The following is a 19,243-nucleotide window of genomic DNA, read 5'->3' as shown; positions in this document are numbered from 1 at the left end:
GTTTACGCAACGTGCGTAAGGGTACGACCACTAAGTACAAACCACACAATAGCATTGTTTAGTTTAGACGCGAGACGGTAGCCACGCGATAATAGCACAAATTGCTCAGTTTCCAATATTTAGTTTAAAAACCTATCTTACTGTATTACCTCTGGGGAAAGCTATCAGTTAACAGGAAAAGATATTTTTCTGATCAGAAAACTATAGAGTGTTAGTGTGGGCTGAATAAGGTGTGAATGTATTGAACCCCGCTTGGTGAACTTGGTGAAACTTGGTGAAACACGGTCTAGGTGAATACGTGGTGGAGCACGGTCTAGGTGAATACGTGCAACGGAGTGTGATGAAGTTTTCGTGGTATTACACTCCGGCTGTTTTGGAGCACAGTGTGAAAACTCCAATGATCCTACCACTTATAGATAGCAAATGTCTATAAGCGGTACGAGTGGACCGCACGGTTGTGTGAGCGATACGTGACGCAACGTGATACGAAGTTTTGCATATTTGTGCGTAAACCTCATCATCATACGCGTTGTATGAAGCACATGCAAGCGTGATTTGTGTAAAATAAAGGTTTAGGGAGTTTTCGCTGGTCTCTCAGGAAAATCTCCAGAGGCAGATATTCACTGGGTACGGTAAGTTACTCCTAAAAGGCCCAGTGGATATAGGCCGAAGTAGGGCCTGCAACGGCTACACGTGTCTGCTAAAAAAGGCGGATCCGTGATACTCGGAGCAGAAGAAGTTAGTGGAAGAACTTTGAGGACTTCCACCGGTAGACTACTGTGTTTGGAGCATTTTAGGAAGGTTTCCCGTGTTAAAAAGGTCCACAATGGGAGCCAAGTGCACAACACGGGGACGTTCCTCAGTCAGGGTTCAGACAGCAGAATTTAGACCCAGGGGGTCAGCTCGGTTAGTAATGTGGGGGAAGTATGGTCCCCACACTGAGACCTTTTGTGATGAATGGACACGAATGACTGTGGGGGATAAAGCATCATTTCCTGGGATAGGTAGTTTTGAACCAGAGGTGTTGCAGAATTTAAGGGGTAGGATATGTCTAATAAAATCCAGAAAACAGAGGATTAGACACACAAACTGTTTAAATTTATGGCAGCAAGAGAGCGATATGCAAGCCGGTTCCAAACCTAGCGGGAATGAGAACACAAACACACCATTGTCGACACAGGTCGAAGGGGAACAGAAGGCTACAGTCAATGATACATCCGTAAATGACAGTAATATGAAAATGCAATGTATTAACCCTAACTTTTGCAAAATGTATCCTGTTTTGAAGTCTCTCCAAGGTTTTAGGTCACAGGGAGATGAAGGATTCAGCCAAATCGCAGCTCTCCTCCAAGCAGTCATGTTGCAGGAAACTCAGGTGGGACCTGTCCAACCAGGTAGTGCAGTAACAATATTCCCCAATGAAAGAACTGGTGAGGTCACAGCTACCGGTAAGTATGAGACAGTTCATTGCAGAGAAACAACAACACCACACAGTAAACAGATTAGGAACGGAATGGTAGGATTACACCCTGTCTTGGGAATAGTAACTCCCAACGGGGGAACCGATAGACAGGAAGTAGTCCTCACCAGGAATAATGCAACGTATTGCCCGTGGCCCAGAGATGAGCTGCGATCAATCATTTCAGAATTCCCCAACCCTCGGAAGCATTTAGCCAGATGTCAGAAATTTATCAGAGATCTGGGTAATGTGTATGAACCGACAAACCAACATTGGCGGACATTTTTGAAAGCATGCCTACCCCCTAATATTGACACCCAAAAATGTATCATTGATTGTAGATTAGAGTCAGATATTCCTATGACTGACAGAAACAATCAGGAAAGTATAGAACGAATTAATAGGCAAATAGAGTTTTGTTTCCCCACTGAGTGGAGAAGAATTTTCTCCATAATACAGAGGGAAAACTAAATGACATCTGAATATTTCCACCGAGCACTGGAGGAAATGGACAGATACATGGGGGTATTAGATGCAGGGAACGATGAAAATTACAGAGAAGTGGCTGTGTCTGTGCTAATGGACGGACTCGACAAGACAGTGAGGGACAGAGTACAAACCTCTTTGCCTGGTTGGAGAGGGGTCACAGTAGCTTGCCTTAGAGAGTGCACAATTGAACACCATAGGAATATTGCTAGGTGTAGAAAACTGCAAGAGGAGTGGCTGAGGATTGATAGTATGCAGGCTCTTACACCAAAGTCTCATCAGCCCAAACCCCAAAACCCTAGTAGTAACAAAAGACCGATAATATGTTACATTTGTAAAAATGAAGGACATTTTGCTAGAAATTGTAGGAGTAGTAGAGCACATAGCCAATATAGACCCCTAGACAGAATAAATAAGCCACGTTATTAAACACATAGACGGGATCAAGGGACATATAGTAAGGAATCACGAGCAGTATAGGAAAACACAGATTCGGTTAATGGGAAGAACAGAATAAATGCAACTTTACCCTTTTGACAGAATTTACGGAGATTAGGAGGAGGCTTCTAAACTTCTGCTTCTCTCCCTCTAGCAGAAGTGACCTCTAAGTAATTTAACTGGAGTTTTGTTAGAGATGGTATACATATAGAGTGCTCCCACCCAGGAAGCACAAAATATGTTAAAATACCCACGAAGACTAATATTGCATTTCACTGTTTTAGAAGCATGTCCATCACAGGTAGAGGAAATTATCTCAAAGATACCGGGTTCCCTATGAACTTAGAATGGACAAGACACTGGATTGATGGCTGGGATAGCCCCAGTAGAGATATAACACACATAGAATTTTTTTTAAGGGAACAGCCTGATTAGGGAATCATTCCCCGTAGTGCCCAATCCAGATGTCAAACTTTGTAAAATCTTCTTTGTTACTAAACTCTGTGATTTGTCTTTAAAGTTTCATCTTCATCTCAAACGTCACATGTCTACTCGGTCTTTTCAGAGGTCTGCCCAACCCCAGTAAATCTCACCAGCATCAGTGTGCCTGGCCATGCACAAAGGGTGCAGAGTGGAAATACTGGTGAAGGGAGACTGTGCAGAGATACCGATAGACATGATGGTGTGACAGCCTGATGGTGAATGCAAATCTGACAACTTTTCTTTTTATTATTCTCTCTCTTTTTTTTTTTTCATTTTCCACGGATGGTTCACTTCACACAACAGTGAAACACATTGTAATGCAAGATTTATGTTCCCTACAGAAAGGTCGCTGACTCGGAGAGAATATCGTATCACTGGAGTGTCTGTTCCGAGAAGGCTGAGAGGCAGTAAGGTTGAGGCGGCACCTGAGCACGGAGAATAACAAGACCAAAGGCGGTTGTCGCACCAGTTTTCTTTTTCTTTTTTATTATTTTCTCCATCTCCCATTACCCTCCTTTCCTCCCCCTTCTTGTTCCCTTTCTCTCCCCTTAACAAGATGGACTTACCCCAAGAGACTGTGTTCCGGGTTTTCCTGTTGACCCTGTTGTTGACCAGAGCAGTCTGTTTCGTGAGAGTACCAGAGAGGTCGAGAAAGGATCTGGAATGGGTTCTGATGACAAGGACGGATTTGTAGAATTCCAAGAGCAACACATCCATCGAGCAAAGGCGAGTATCAGAAAACGATCTGGTAGTCAAGAAACTAGGAGACACTGTGAAGGGTTATTGGCTGAGGAAAATTGTATCTGTAGAAATTGTGAAAACATAGTTGAGGACGGGTGCATCCAGAGATGTCAGTCCAGCCTTAATATCAACATGGACCGTCATCCATTGAGTGATTATCACTCATTAGTGAGTAAGGTTTTAAACCAAACAGAATGCTGGGTGTGCTCACAAGTACCTCAAGGTCAGAGCCAGAGCCGGCCCTAACCAATTTGATGCCCTAGGCAAGATTTTTGCTGGTGCCCCCTAGCACCGCCGTTAGTTCTGCAGGAGATGCCTAGCATGAGTCAGCTGGTAGCTCTGCTAACATCGGGCGCCTTTTGTTTATGAAAATACATCATATTATTTGCATTACTATGTGGCTAGGATGCACAAGCAGCTTCTGCTGATTAATATGATATGCAGCATGCCTATATTCTGTGTGCGACTGCGGCTGCATCTGCATACGAAATGCTACATTACAGTGATTTCCAGGAATACACTGCAATGTAGCATTTCATATGCAGATACAGCCGCAGTCACACACAGAATATAGGCATGCCACATATCATTTTAATCAGCAGAAGCTGCTGGTGCCCCTAAGCATACCAAATGCCCTAGGCATTTGCCTAGTTTGCCTATGCCTAAGGCCGGCTCTGGTCAGAGCAAGTCAGGACTAGTACCGTATCCATTAACAATAGATGAGGTACATTACTTGAATTACGGGGTGGGAGACCGGTGGACAAGAAAATAAGAATTTACTTACCGATAATTCTATTTCTCGTAGTCCGTAGTGGATGCTGGGACTCCGTCAGGACCATGGGGAATAGCGGCTCCGCAGGAGACAGGGCACAAAAGTAAAAGCTTTAGGATCAGGTGGTGTGCACTGGCTCCTCCCCCCATGACCCCCCTCCAAGCCTCAGTTAGGATACTGTGCCCGGACGAGCGTACACAATAAGGAAGGATTTTGAATCCCGGGTAAGACTCATACCAGCCACACCAATCACACTGTACAACTTGTGATCTGAACCCAGTTAACAGCATGATAACAGCGGAGCCTCTGAAAAGATGGCTCACAACAATAATAACCCGATTTTTGTAACAATAACTATGTACAAGTATTGCAGACAATCCGCACTTGGGATGGGCGCCCAGCATCCACTACGGACTACGAGAAATAGAATTATCGGTAAGTAAATTCTTATTTTCTCTGACGTCCTAAGTGGATGCTGGGGACTCCGTCAGGACCATGGGGATTATACCAAAGCTCCCAAACGGGCGGGAGAGTGCGGATGACTCTGCAGCACCGAATGAGAGAACTCCAGATCCTCCTCAGCCAGGGTGTGCCCCTGACCAAGTAGCAGCTCGGCAAAGTTGTAAAGCCGAGACCCCTCGGGCAGCCGCCCAAGATGAGCCCCCTTCCTTGTGGAATGGGCATTTACATATTTTGGCTGTGGCAGTGCTGCCACAGAATGTGCAAGCTGAATTGTACTACACATCCGACTAGCAATCGTCTGCTTAGAAGCAAGAGCACCCAGATTTTTGGGTGCCTACAGGATAACAGCAAGTCAGTTTTCCTGACTCCAGCCGTCCTGGAAACCTATATTTTCAGGGCCCTGACAAGATCTAGCAACTTGGAGTCCTCCAAGTCCCTAGTAGCCGCAGGTACCACAATAAACTGGTGCAGGTGAAACGCTGACACCACCTTAGGGAGAAACTGGGGACGAGTCCGCAACTCTGCCCCGTCCGAATGGACAATCAGATATGGGCTTTGTGAGACAAAGCCGCCAATTCTGACACTCGCCTGGCCGAGGCCAGGGCCAACAGCATGGTCACTTTTCATGTGAGATATTTCAAATCCACAGATTTGAGCGGTTTAAAACAATGTGATTTGAGGAATCCCAGAACTACGTTGAGATCCCACAGTGCCACTGGAGGCACAAAAGGGGGTTGTATATGCAGTACTCCCTTGACAAACTTCTGGACTTCAGGAACTGAAGCCAATTCTTTCTGAAAGAAAATTGACAGGGCCGAAATTTGAACCTTAATGGACCCCAATTTGAGGCCCATAGACACTCCTGTTTTCAGGAAATGCAGGAATCGACCGAGTTGAAATTTCTTCGTGGGGCCTTCCTGGCCTCACACCACGCAACATATTTTCGCCACATGTGGTGATAATGTTGTGCGGTCACCTCCTTCCTGGCTTTGACCAGGGTAGGAGTGACCTCTTCCGGAATGCCTTTTTCCCTTAGGATCCAGCGTTCCACCGCCATGCCGTCAAACGCAGCCGCGGTAAGTCTTGGAAACAGACATGGTACTTGCTGAAGCAAGTCCCTTCTTAGCGGCAGAGGCCATGAGACCTCTGTGAGCATTTCTTTAAGTTCCGGGTACCAAGTCCTTCTTGGCCAATCCGGAGCCACGAGTATAGTTCTTACTCCTCTACGTCTTATAATTCTCAGTACCTTGGGTATGAGAAGCAGAGGAGGGAACACATACACCGACTGGTACACCCACGGTGTTACAGAACGTCCACAGCTATTGCCTGAGGGTCTCTTGACCTGGCGCAATACCTGTCCAGTTTTTTGTTCAGGCGGGACGCCATCATGTCCACCTTTGGTCTTTCCCAACGGTTCACAATCATGTGGAAGACTTCCCGATGAAGTCCCCACTCTCCCGGGTGGAGGTCGTGCCTGCTGAGGAAGTTTGCTTCCCAGTTGTCCACTCCCGGAATGAACACTGCTGACAGTGCTATCACATGATTTTCCGCCCAGCGAAGAATCCTTGCAGTTTCTGCCATTGCCCTCCTGCTTCTTGTGCCGCCCTGTCTGTTTACGTGGGCGACTGCCGTGATGTTGTCCCACTGGATCAATACCGGCTGACCTTGAAGCAGAGGTCTTGCTAAGCTTAGAGCATTGTAAATTGTCCTTAGCTCCAGTATATTTATGTGGAGAGAAGTCTCCAGACTTGATCACACTCCCTGGAAATTTTTTTTTTTTTTTTCCTTGTGTGACTGCTCCCCAGCCTCTCAGGCTGGCATCCGTGGTTACCAGGACCCAGTCCTGAATGCCGAATCTGCGGCCCTTTAGTAGATGAGCACTCTGCAGCCACCGCAGAAGAAACACCCTTGTCCTTGGAGACAGGGTTATCCGCTGATGCATCTGAAGATGCGATCCGGACCATTTTTCCAGCAGATCCCACTGAAAAGTTCTTGCGTGAAATCTGCCGAATGGAATCGCTTCGTAAGAAGCCACCATTTTTCCCAGGACCCTTGTGCAATGATGCACTGACACTTTTCCTGGTTTTAGGAGGTTCCTGACTAGCTCGGATAACTCCCTGGCTTTCTTCTCCGGGAGAAACACCCTTTTCTGGACTGTGTCCAGAATCATCCCTAGGAACAGCAGACGTGTCGTCGGAAACAGCTGCGATTTTGGAATATTTAGAATCCACCCGTGCTGTCGTAGAACTACTTGAGATAGTGCTACTCCGACCTCCAACTGTTCTCTGGACCTTGCCCTTATCAGGCGATCGTCCATTTTCTTTGAAGAAGAATCATCATTTCGGCCATTACCTTGGTAAAGACCCGGGATGCCGTGGACAATCCAAACGGCAGCGTCTGAAACTGATAGTGACAGTTCTGTACCACGAACCTGAGGTACCCTTGGTGAGAAGGGCAAATTGGGACATGGAGGTAAGCATCCCTGATGTCCAGGGACACCATATAGTCCCCTTCTTCCTGGTTCGCTATCACTGCTCTGAGTGACTCCATCTTGATTTGAACCTTTGTATGTAAGTGTTCAAATATTTCAGATTTAGAATAGGTCTCACCGAGCCGTCTGGCTTCAGTACCACAATATAGTGTGGAATAATACCCCTTTCCTTGTTGTAGGAGGGGTACTTTGATTATCACCTGCTGGGAATACAGCTTGTGAAATGTTTCCAATACTGGCTCCCTGTCGGAGGGAGACGTTGGTAAAGTAAACTTCAGGAACCTGCGAGGGGGAGACGTCTCGAATTTCCAATCTGTACCCCTGGGATACTACTTGTAGGATCCAGGGGTCCACTTGCGAGTGAGCCCACTGCGTGCTGAAACTCTTGAGACGACCCCCCACCGCACCTGTTTGTACGGCCCCAGCGTCATGCTGAGGACTTGGCAGAAGCGGTGGAGGGCTTCTGTTCCTGGGAATGGGCTGCCTGCTGCAGTCTTCTTCCCTTTCCTCTATCCCATGGCAGATATGACTGGCCTTTTGACCGCTTGCCCTTATGGGGACGAAAGGACTGAGGCTAAAAAGACGTTGTCTTTTTCTCATTTATACGGAAATACTTCCATGTGCCGTTTGGAATCTGCATCACCTGACCACTGTCGTGTCCATAAACAACTTCTGGCAGATATGGACATCGCACTTACTCTTGATGCCAGAGTGCAAATATCCCTCTGTGCATCTCGCATATATAGAAATGCATCCTTTAAATGCTCTATAGTCAATAAAATACTGTCCCTGTCAAGGGTATCAATATTTTCAGGTCAGGGAATCCGACCAAGCCACCCCAGCGCTGCCCATCCAGGCTGAGGCGATCGCTGGTCGCAGTATAACACCAGTATATGTGTATATACTTTTTAGGATATTTTCCAGCCTCCTATCAGTTGGCTCCTTGAGGGCGGCCGTATCTGGAGACGGTAACGCCACTTGTTTTGATAAGCGTGTGAGCGCCTTATCCACCCTAAGGGGTGTTTCCCAACGCGCCATAACTTCTGGCGGGAAAGGGTATACCGCCAATAATTTTCTATCGGGGGAAACCCACGCATCATCACACACTTCATTTAATTTATCTGATTCAGGAAAAACCACAGGTAGTTTTTTTCACACCCCACATAATACCCTTTTTTGTGGTACTTGTAGTATCAGAAATATGTAACACCTCCTTCATTGCCCTTAACATGTAACGTGTGGCCCTAAAGGAAAATACGTTTGTTTCTTCACCGTCAACACTGGAGTCAGTGTCCCTGTCTGTGTCTGTGTCGACCGACTGAGGTAAATGGGCGTTTTAAAGCCCCTGACGGTGTTTGAGACGCCTGGACAGGTACTAATTGGTTTGCCGGCCGTCTCATGTCGTCAACCGACCTTGCAGCGTGTTGACATTATCACGTAATTCCCTAAATACGCCATCCATTCCGGTGTCGACTCCCTAGAGAGTGACATCACCATTACAGGCAATTGCTCCGCCTCCTCACCAACATCGTCCTCATACATGTCGACACACACGTACCGACACCCAGCACACACACAGGGAATGCTCTGATAGAGGACAGGACCCCACTAGCCCTTTGGGGAGACAGAGGGAGAGTTTGCCAGCACACACCAAAACGCTATAATTATACAGGGACAACCTTTATATAAGTGTTTTCCCCTTATAGCATCTTAATATATAATCATATCGCCAAATAAGTGCCCCCCCTCTCTGTTTTAACCCTGTTTCTGTAGTGCAGTGCAGGGGAGAGCCTGGGAGCCTTCCCACCAGCAGTTCTGTGAGGGAAAATGGCGCTGTGTGCTGAGGAGAATAGGCCCCGCCCCCTTTTCGGCGGGCTTCTTCTCCCGTTTTTCTGACAACCTGGCAGGGGTTAAATACATCCATATAGCCCCAGAGGCTATATGTGATGTATTTTTAGCCAGTATAGGTACTTTCATTGCTGCCCAGGGCGCCCCCCCCAGCGCCCTGCACCCTCAGTGACCGTTGGTGTGAAGTGTGCTGAGAGCAATGGCGCACAGCTGCAGTGCTGTGCGCTACCTCATGAAGACTGAGAAGTCTTCAGCCGCCGATTTCTGGACCTCTTCTCTCTTCAGCATCTGCAAGGGGGTCGGCGGCGCGGCTCCGGTGACCCATCCAGGCTGTACCTGTGATCGTCCCTCTGGAGCTAGTGTCCAGTAGCCTAAGAAGCCAATCCATCCTGCACGCAGGTGAGTTCACTTCTTCTCCCCTAAGTCCCTCGTTGCAGTGAGCCTGTTGCCAGCAGGACTCACTGAAAATAAAAAACCTAATAAAACTTTTACTCTAAGCAGCTCTTTAGGAGAGCCACCTAGATTGCACCCTTCTCGGCCGGGCACAAAAACCTAACTGAGGCTTGGAGGGGGGTCATGGGGGGAGGAGCCAGTGCACACCACCTGATCCTAAAGCTTTTACTTTTGTGCCCTGTCTCCTGCGGAGCCGCTATTCCCCATGGTCCTGACGGAGTCCCCAGCATCCACTTAGGACGTCAGAGAAATTTAATATTTGTAAGCCCCCTAGTTTGAAGCTCCACCAATATCATGTGGATAGGTCCTTAGTATGTTTCAACATTTCCAATTCCCGAAAGCTGGGAAATTGGAAAGTGACATGGAATAACCAAACCATGGCATTTTTGCACGGAGCTGATAGGATGCCCGTAGACTCTGAACTTATACGCCAAATAGCCGATGGTGGAAGGTATTTTCGGTATAGGTATACCCTAGGAAGTAAGACCATGCGGGTTGGAGAAGTATCACCATGGTACTGTGCACATATCATACAGCCTGATACGTGTACTGAACAGATGAGAGAACTAGGGATTGGGTTTTTCACTTTGCAATATGGTAATATCATAATCTGTCCCATATGTTCTCCCTGATGATGCCTATTTCATATGCGGGAGGAAGGCGTATAAGTAGCTTGCCCCAAACTCAGAGGGATTGTGTTACATTGGAAGAGTGTTGCCAGAGGTTATGACCATAACCCATGATAAGATGAAAGACGTTCACCGCAGTGCTCAAGCTCCTTATACTCACACCCACTATGAACACATCGTTAAGAGACACATCATAGATAGGACAGAGCACGCAGCCTCTGATTTGATCCACAAATCCACAGGGATTCAATTCCTACTCGTGCTAGACATCACCCGTACCGCCAGAGGAATTATAAATTATAGGTATATCCATGCGCTAGCGAACCTGATAGATAATATCACCGAAATGTATGATCACACCTTCAGGTATACAGGAAGGGATTTGCAAGCTTACAAAATGGAACTGATCCAGCACAGGATGGTCCTCAATTATATCACAGCGGTGACAGGTGGGTACTGTGTCACTTTGGCAACTCAGTATGGTGTGAAGTGCTGTACGTATATTACGAACAGCACTGATGACCCAACCGAGGTCATCGATCAAAAGATGGACGATATCTTACAGTTGAAGTGGGAGTTCCGAAGGGGAGACAACCTTACCCTTACTGCTGTGAGTAATGAGCTGACTGGCTGGGTCTCATGGTTGAACCCACGAAATTGGTTCTCAGGTTTAGGAGAGTGGGCTCAAAATGTTATCATGAGTGTGGGAAAGTTTCTCCTTTGTATCCTGGGAGTCATCATAATTATTGGCTTGATATTTAGGTGTGTTCGAGTTTTAACGTGGCGCAAGCACTGTTACAACAACTGATTTAATTTATGACCCATCAATAGAGACAATGTTGTGATAAGATGTGATTCCACGGTCCGTTTCTTTCACCCGTTTTTCCTGTTTTCCCTTAGCGAAAATACACCCATCCGGAAAAGACTTTGATCAACACCCTCAGCAAAAATACACCCATCCAGACAAGACTTCGATCAACACCCAAGAACGATTGCACAAATGTTATGTGATTGTATTTGTGATACGTGTCTTATCTTCATCTCTACAACCTTCAGGTAGTGACACACATAGTCGACAGGTGATATATATATATATATTAGCACTCACATATGTTCCCCCTTCATGTATTATCAACTAAATGTGCACCCAATTTGTTGGAACAAGAAGCCGAAAAGAGCTCGGTAGTATTTGTTGGCCCACTTACAGACCCTTAATACGGGATAAGAAGGATTTAATGTATACTTCGCAATACCTCGAAGCTTATCTAGAACATATACGGCACGATGATACATGCCCCTCAGACATGAATTCATACATACATGCTTTTACTATCCCACTAGGTCATACATTTCCCACCTACACCTCTCTGCCAACCATTCAATCATCTGTAGATATTGTATTGTATATTTTTATTCAATCATCTGTAGATAAAATATTATATATTTTTCTGTTTAATGTTTAGATAGTGGCAGTTATTGTTGACTGCCAAAGGGTGGACTGTCAAAGTAGAAAAATATTGTAATGCATACACCATGTACTAACCCCACACACATGCCGGCTGCGCATGCACTTGATCCGCCGTGCGTGCACATATCCGCAATTTGCGTATGATCGCTCCCGCGTTCATGCGCGTGGTATGGGTAATTACGGCGGGGCTTGTGGGCGCGTAGAGGGTTATTAGAATATTACATATTTAACCCAAATAGTGTACATTTTAGATATAGCTCCCTTGCACCACATCAGCAAGTCTCAACAGTTTAAAAGGTTCCAGGACTAAGGGATTCGCCTTTGCATGATAGGAAGGGTCAGACAAAGGTTAGAAGGTGATGTCTAGTATCCAGCTGTAGGGTATGTTAAGGGTAACATTCCGGTGTTGGTTAGAGAAAGATCGCATGTTCCAGCGTATAGTTATGTACAAAAGTAGAATATAGATATAAACTGTATTTACTGTATATTATGTATGCGGCAGGAATCCAGAGGATACCACCCCCAAGAGCTGTTGAGAAAGACATCGCCCACCTTTTCAAATCAACCTATGACCTCTCCTGTAATGTAAAGATGCACCTCTGTGTCCAAAGGACAATGCGATTACAGTGACCATTGTATTGTGTATGCATGTTGTGTATAAAAAGCCCGTTGTTGCCTGGCCGGTCGGAAGACTCTGAACGCTTTCTACCTGATAAGCGGAGGACCGGCCGGGTTGCGCTTGCGAACATTCTCACGTATGTACATTGACTGTAGCCATTATTCTGTTGTAGATTTCTCTTGTTAGCCTGTAGTGTATAATTTGTACTGTTTTACCTTTTCTGAATAATCCACTGTGGCCTAGAACCCAGTGGTTCCACCACATATCGGTGTTGTGTCCTCATTTCCCTGCTAGGGTTTAAAGCGTATTTAATTGCTTAAGGTTTAAGAGTGTATTGTTAAGGTGTACGCACTGCGGGTACTTTATACCGTCAGCGCTACTTAAGGTTTAAGGTATAACATCATTGCAGTGCTTTGCTGCATAAAGGTTTAAAGTGTAATCATATCCTTGCATAGTATTACTGATGAGGTTTAAAGTTTATCAATTGAGTGTGCGCGCTGTGTGTACTTTGTACCCCCAGCGCGTTGTGTGTACGTTAAGTCCGAACACCTTACGGGACTCTGTACGCAAATAGCGTACATAGTACTTAGCATGTGTATTAAGTCTAGCGGCCGCATCGGCTCTTGGTGAAAGTGTGTTAAAAGGTATAGCTTTGCTGGTTTAAGATAATATCGACATTATCAGAACGTGATCAAAAATAAATTAAAATCATGATTACAGCATTTAAAATATTGTCTTTTTTTTTTATTCTTCTTTGCCTTATTCATCTTTTTTCTCCACACTTGTATAGCGAACCTTCTGCATATCAAAGATATCTTTGAGGAACAGAATTTTTAACAGATGATTACAGCATTTAAAAATATATTGTTAACGGTCACGTGTTTGCTGTCGCTTAGCTTAGTCATCCAGCTACCTTGGTGCAACCTTTTGGCCTAAACGGAATAAAAACAATATTATGAGGTGTTCAGAATAAACTAGAAATAAATGGAAATTAATGTTATTGAGGTTCGTAATACTGTAAGAACAAAAACACCCACAGATTGTTATTTAAAAAAAAAAACAGATCCAAAACCAAAAACCCGCAAGGGCGGTTTTGTCAAAACCAATACAGATTGAAAACACGAAGGAGATACAGAAATTTCTGTCATAAGGAAGTGAGGTAGGGAATTAGTTATATGACAACAAATGTAGCTTGGAATGTGCTGAAAATAATGGTTTTAATTTTATCCCAGCTTTCTATGAGTTTTCTGAGCTGAGATATAGCATTTAACCCAGACATCTGCAACAGTGAACAATGTCATACGCCATGATACAAAAATAACCACAATCTTCATATGAAGGTAAATAAAAATAACTTACAACTACAGGTTGAGTATCCCTTATCCAAAATGCTTGGGACCAAAGGTATTTTGTATATCGGATTTTCCCGTATTTTGGAATAATTGCATACCATAATGAGATATCATGGTGATGGGACCTAAATCTAAGCACAGAATGCATTTATGTTTCATATACACCTTATACACACAGCCTGAAGGTCATTTTAGCCAATATTTTTACTAACTTTGTGCATTAAACAAAGTGTGTGTACATTCACACAATTCATTTATGTTTCATATACACCTTATGCACACAGCCTGAAGGTCATTTAATACAATATTTTTAATAACTTTGTGTATTAAACAAAGTTTGTGTACATTGAGCCATCAAAAAACAAAGGTTTCACTATCTCACTCTCACTCAAAAAAGTCCGTATTTCGGAATATTCCGTATTTCGGAATATTAGGATATGGGATACTCAACCTGTACTAACTTACAGGGGTCATCAGGCACAAAAAAATATATACTTTTAAAAATGGTCAGCAACCAATTAATTTAATTCTGGACCATTTGATATGGATTGACCCTCACAGAGGGCAATCAAGAAGTTAAAATTGGATAAATGTGCCACTTACTATATGTCATGTGACAAATTTGATAAGTTTTCTTAATCACACATTTTCTACCTATTCCCACTTTCTATGCACATTACAAATCCGATTGCTCTGTATAATGGAGAAGTCTCCTTACCTTTGTTATACATATGGGCGGTCATTCCGAGTTGTTCGCTCGCAAGCTGCTTTTAGCAGCTTTGCACACGCTAAGCCGCCGCCTACTGGGAGTGAATCTTAGCATAGTAAAGTTGCGAACGAAAGATTCTCAAAATTGCGATTACACACCTCTTAGCAGTTTCTGAGTAGCTTCAAACTTACTCGGCATCTGCGATCAGTTCAGTGCTTGTCGTTCCTGGTTTGACGTCACAAACACACCCAGCGTTCGCCCAGACACTCCTCCGTTTCTCCAGCCACTCCCGCGTTTTTCCCAGAAACGGTAGCGTTTTTTCGCACACACCCATAAAACGGCCAGTTTCCGCCCAGAAACACCCACTTCCTGTCAATCACATTACGATCACCAGAACGAAGAAAAAACCGTGAGTAAAATTCCTAACTGCATAGCAAATTTACTTGGCGCAGTCGCACTGCGGACATTGCGCATGCGCATTCGCGACTAATCGCTCCGTTGCGGAAAAAAAATAACGAGCGAACAACTCGGAATGACCCCCATTATTATAGAAGAGTATTAAAAATACAAAAAAAAATAAAATAAATTAAATGGTGGCAACTATAAAAGCTTTGATGGTTTTCTATGATGAGACAGTGGGGTCAATCCATTTATGTGCGAGTTATGAGATGTTTCATGAAACTTGCAGACATTCGCACGAATGCACGCTCCCGAGAATTCTCCAATCAAAAATGCTTATTTGCAGAACTTGCAACGGAGGTTTGTAAATTGGCAGTCATGTGATTTGAGAGAAGTGCATGAAAAAGTGAGGTGACCTTCCTGAACACCCCCAAAATGACAATATAGTTTGCAGAATCATACAGAAGGCTGTTAGTGGTCATAAGGAGATTTTTAAGTAGTGTTAAATGGCTGGTGTGTGCATTTTTTTTTAAACTAAGAAAATGAGAAGCAAACTTCTTGTTTACTTTTATACAAAAAAAATGAAAAATGAAAACAAAAGTAGGAAAAAAAGATGCTATAGGGGTACTTTGAGGTGGCTTTGAAAATATATATAAAAAATTATTAAATATATTTTTCAAAAAATAAATACTCTAAATTTGGGTTGTATAAAGCAATTAATTAAAACTAATTGGAAATTTCCAATTGCCTAATTAGTCATTAGGGGGGGCAGGAGGGAAGTCTAAGAGAAAACAGCAACTCGCACCCAATTGGATTGACCCCACTGACTTTATCTGTTCTACTTACACAGTTTACTAAATGTAAAAGGAAAGAAGACTCTTGTTGGGTGCACTCTTGAGAAAAAAGCAATGTAGCAAGATTAGTGGAACATTTTTATTAAATATTCATTAAAAAGAAAAGATATAGCCGGGTGTATTCAAAACAAATAAAAACTAATGTTAAACGTTAAAATGCATGTAAGATAGGGAGCATACGACCACCTTAAGTAGATGCGATTCATCTGTCGTAGTCCCTTGGACCTGCAAAATACTTATTTTAAAGAACTCACAATAATTCAAATGTGGACCAAATAATAGGTAAATTCTCAGAGACTCTTGGGTATTTTTTGGAATAATGACAATAATCATAGAGATATGGGCTCACAAATGACCCTAACACACCAAACTCCTAAAAAGCTGCGCTCATTGAAGGAACTGACAGAATGTCCACCTGGTAATAGTCTGATTGATATGACAATATTAAGTAAAAGTAAATGAAAAGACAGAAAAGTGGTGATTCTGCTGTCAGCGTTCGGCACAGAGTAAGATAGTCTAGTACTTCTAAACTTGGTATTCCCAGGAGGTCTACCATTCAAGTACTGACCAAGCCCAACACTGCTTAGCATTCAAGATCGGACGGTATTGGGCATAAACAGCATGGTATGATAGTAGACCAATAAAATACAACTCAGGGATCACTAATGAGAGTCTACCTAATAAGTGATGTTAAATGGAGAGTTGGTTCAAGAAAAAGAACAGCACAAAAAGGAGGATCTGCTGCCGGCGTTAGGCAGAGGAACTATGATGCGCAGCAAATGACCGGTACCTGTCCTCACATCCTCTGAATTGTCGGTGAGAGTCCATATATACATACATAGGAAAAGGGCTAAGTTTGGCAAGTTATGAATGTAGTTTTTGAAAGAAATCAATCAAATATGTGAACAAGTATATTCTCTGAGTAGTTGCCAATCTTAATAACCACAATCAATCAGAGAAATCATTGTTCCTCGGTTCACTAATCGTGAATCCACATGTAATGATCACTTGAATACAATGAATAGGAACGGAGATAGGGTCTAGTTAAAACAGACAGTGCTGAGCAGCCTTCAATACCAATAAATCCTATTCAAAGTATCACGCATATATGTTATGCTGCCCAGGAGTTGCAGAGTCTCACAACCAGGGTTTTGATTAGTGCGTGATATATTACCAGAACCTAGGTGGTAGGTAGTAAGGAGCGCCGGGTCAGCTGGAGCCGCTATGTCCCAAGAGTGAGTCTGGTGGATCAGTTGAAGTGGAATACGCGTTTCACCCATGACCGGGTTTGATCTCTTCCGATGTCTCTCCTCTGAGCCCTTATTTAGCTCCTTACACATTTCTCAAGTGCCAGATAATGTAATAAAAAAACAAAAAAATCCCAAAACAATAATTCAATGGCTGTAACAATGTTATTATCAAATATCTCAAGCGGTTGATTGTGATTATTATATCTACAGAAATAAAGCGCACATACATCCAGATCTAAATGTGAGGATGGAGATACTATACAATGCAGTTAGGTATAGGGTAAAAACACCCTATTTACCTTTATGTTACAATTTCTGAGTAAGGTATTCCCCTGCACATAGGGTTTTTCTTCTTTTTTTTTTTATTTCTCTCCCCCGTGTGTCACTGTCTTGTTATGTCTTTCTCACTTTTCTTCTCTACTGAGCTCTCTATCATATTACTTTTACGGTTATAGTTATGATTGATAGTTAAAAGAAACTATGTACACTATTAGTGAACTGAGCCTCTGAATTTAGATTTGCTGTTTATGATCAGGCTCTATGTATTAGCTCAATGTAGCACTTTCTATATGACGTATGTTCGTGTACATTTATTTGTTATTTGTTTTTTCCTCTATATTTGGAAATTAATAAAAAACATCATTATTGAAAAAAAAAAACACCCTATTTAATATCTGGTTTTACCATATATATGCATCTTACATGCTGTAAAGGAATTTGTAACATTTAGTTACTCTGTAGGAAATAAATACAGATATACTGTATATATCTTATTAGCTGCAGATCTAGATACCTTTACTAGGTGCCGCTTGACCTTTTTGTTTTCAGAAATACAGGGCCTAAATCAGAGATGACCGTAAATCCAATATTAACGTACATCTGCAATGTTTTTGGATCTGCGCATGCGTATGTGCAGGTCCCTGGCTACAATGTCGCTCTCAGTGTCCCAAACGTCACAGCATGCTGGCATTTGGGGGCGACGACAGGCAGCTTGCAGAATACAAGGGGGTGTAGTGAGTTACTCAAATAACCAATGTTTACGCAGATGATCCTGTGCTGCATCTTCGGCTACAGCAGCAGATCAGAACAGCCATCAGGAGGCTTCTGCTGCATTAGCATATTACCGCAGCTGCTTTGTGAACTGCATTCATTTCTGAATTAGGCCTACAGACATCCAGCACTTTAATAGAAACAGGGACACCAACTAAAATGTCAATGAAAAACCCTTCCCTAAAAATAAAGTTCTGAAGTTTTGAAATGAAGCATCTACCCAGGATATTAATCTACAGTACAAACATTATGTAACTCGGGTCTCTCTAGGATATACAAAATGTAAGGAGTGGACCTGTTGATTTTTAAAATGGAGATATATAGGCTTCGGGATGGGGTTAGTAAAGCACAAATATGAGAAAACAACTTTAATTCTGGGGCATTGCCGAATCACGGTGGAACATTTTATAGCAGGTCACAGATCAACAGAACTGCAAGATAAAGAAAAAAAGTTTAGAGCGCTCACAACTGATGATCATTTAGAGCATGACAGACATAACAGGAGGTACAGACCATAGGACAGCCCACACCAACAGCCGAAACATTGCAAATATATTTAGCTGGAAATAGCAGATACACAGAGGGAGAACAATGGTTTTTATTAATATTTATATAGAATGCTGTGTTACCAACTGTACAATCAGGCGGTCCTATGGTCTGTAATCTAATTATTTGTTAGGATTTGTTAGATTTTTTTTAAAGTGGGTTATAGCATGACCCTCCATCATTCCGTGCCTACTACTCTCTATGGTATCACAGGAAAGTCAGTGGCTTCATAACAATGATGCTATTATATGTAATGCATATTTCCTGATTGGTTAGATCAGTGTTTCTCAGACCCAGTCCTCCTGGAACCCTAAAAGTGTATGTTTTTCAGTACATCTAGCTGGTAATGGGTTATGAAATAATCATATCAAGTGTAAAGGTCTGTACATACTATGTGATACGCTTCATGAGTGATATTGCATAGTGTTTCCCCTCCCCTCCTGTGCCGCCGACATAGTGCATACACACTGTATGATATCGCAAGCGATATCATACAGTGACGTCATGCCGCGGCCAGCTCTTGCATTTAGTTTTGGACAATAAGTCCAAATTGAGCTGCATGCACCGCCGACGGAGGGGGGCGATAACAATGGGCTGGACCGCACATCATTCATCGTCCACAGCATGCACACTGGGCAATGTGTGATATTGCATTGTGTCTATGGCCCTTTAGACACAAAAGAAGATCAGAAAGAGATCAGAGCCATATAGTGGTAACAGAAATTAGTGTTAGT

General features: G+C 43.3%; 1 protein-coding gene across 2 annotated transcripts in view; it reads right to left on the bottom strand.

Annotated features, from left to right (window-relative positions):
* Window positions 1-15,724: 15,724 nt before the first annotated feature.
* Window positions 15,725-19,243, bottom strand: part of LOC135038305 (transcription elongation factor A protein 3-like) — a 150,418-nt gene continuing 146,899 nt past the window's right edge. For both annotated transcript variants that reach the window (XM_063954639.1, XM_063954640.1), the window contains one exon: window positions 15,725-18,394. In XM_063954639.1, the coding sequence (XP_063810709.1) occupies window positions 18,386-18,394 (9 nt within the window). In that variant the 3' untranslated portion in view covers window positions 15,725-18,385. The remainder of the gene's footprint in view (window positions 18,395-19,243) is intronic.

Source organism: Pseudophryne corroboree, chromosome 2, assembly GCF_028390025.1.
Source record: "Pseudophryne corroboree isolate aPseCor3 chromosome 2, aPseCor3.hap2, whole genome shotgun sequence".
Lineage (NCBI taxonomy): Eukaryota > Metazoa > Chordata > Amphibia > Anura > Myobatrachidae > Pseudophryne > Pseudophryne corroboree.
Note: the sequence above shows the minus strand (reverse complement) of the source record. Positions and strands in the feature narration are given on the sequence as shown.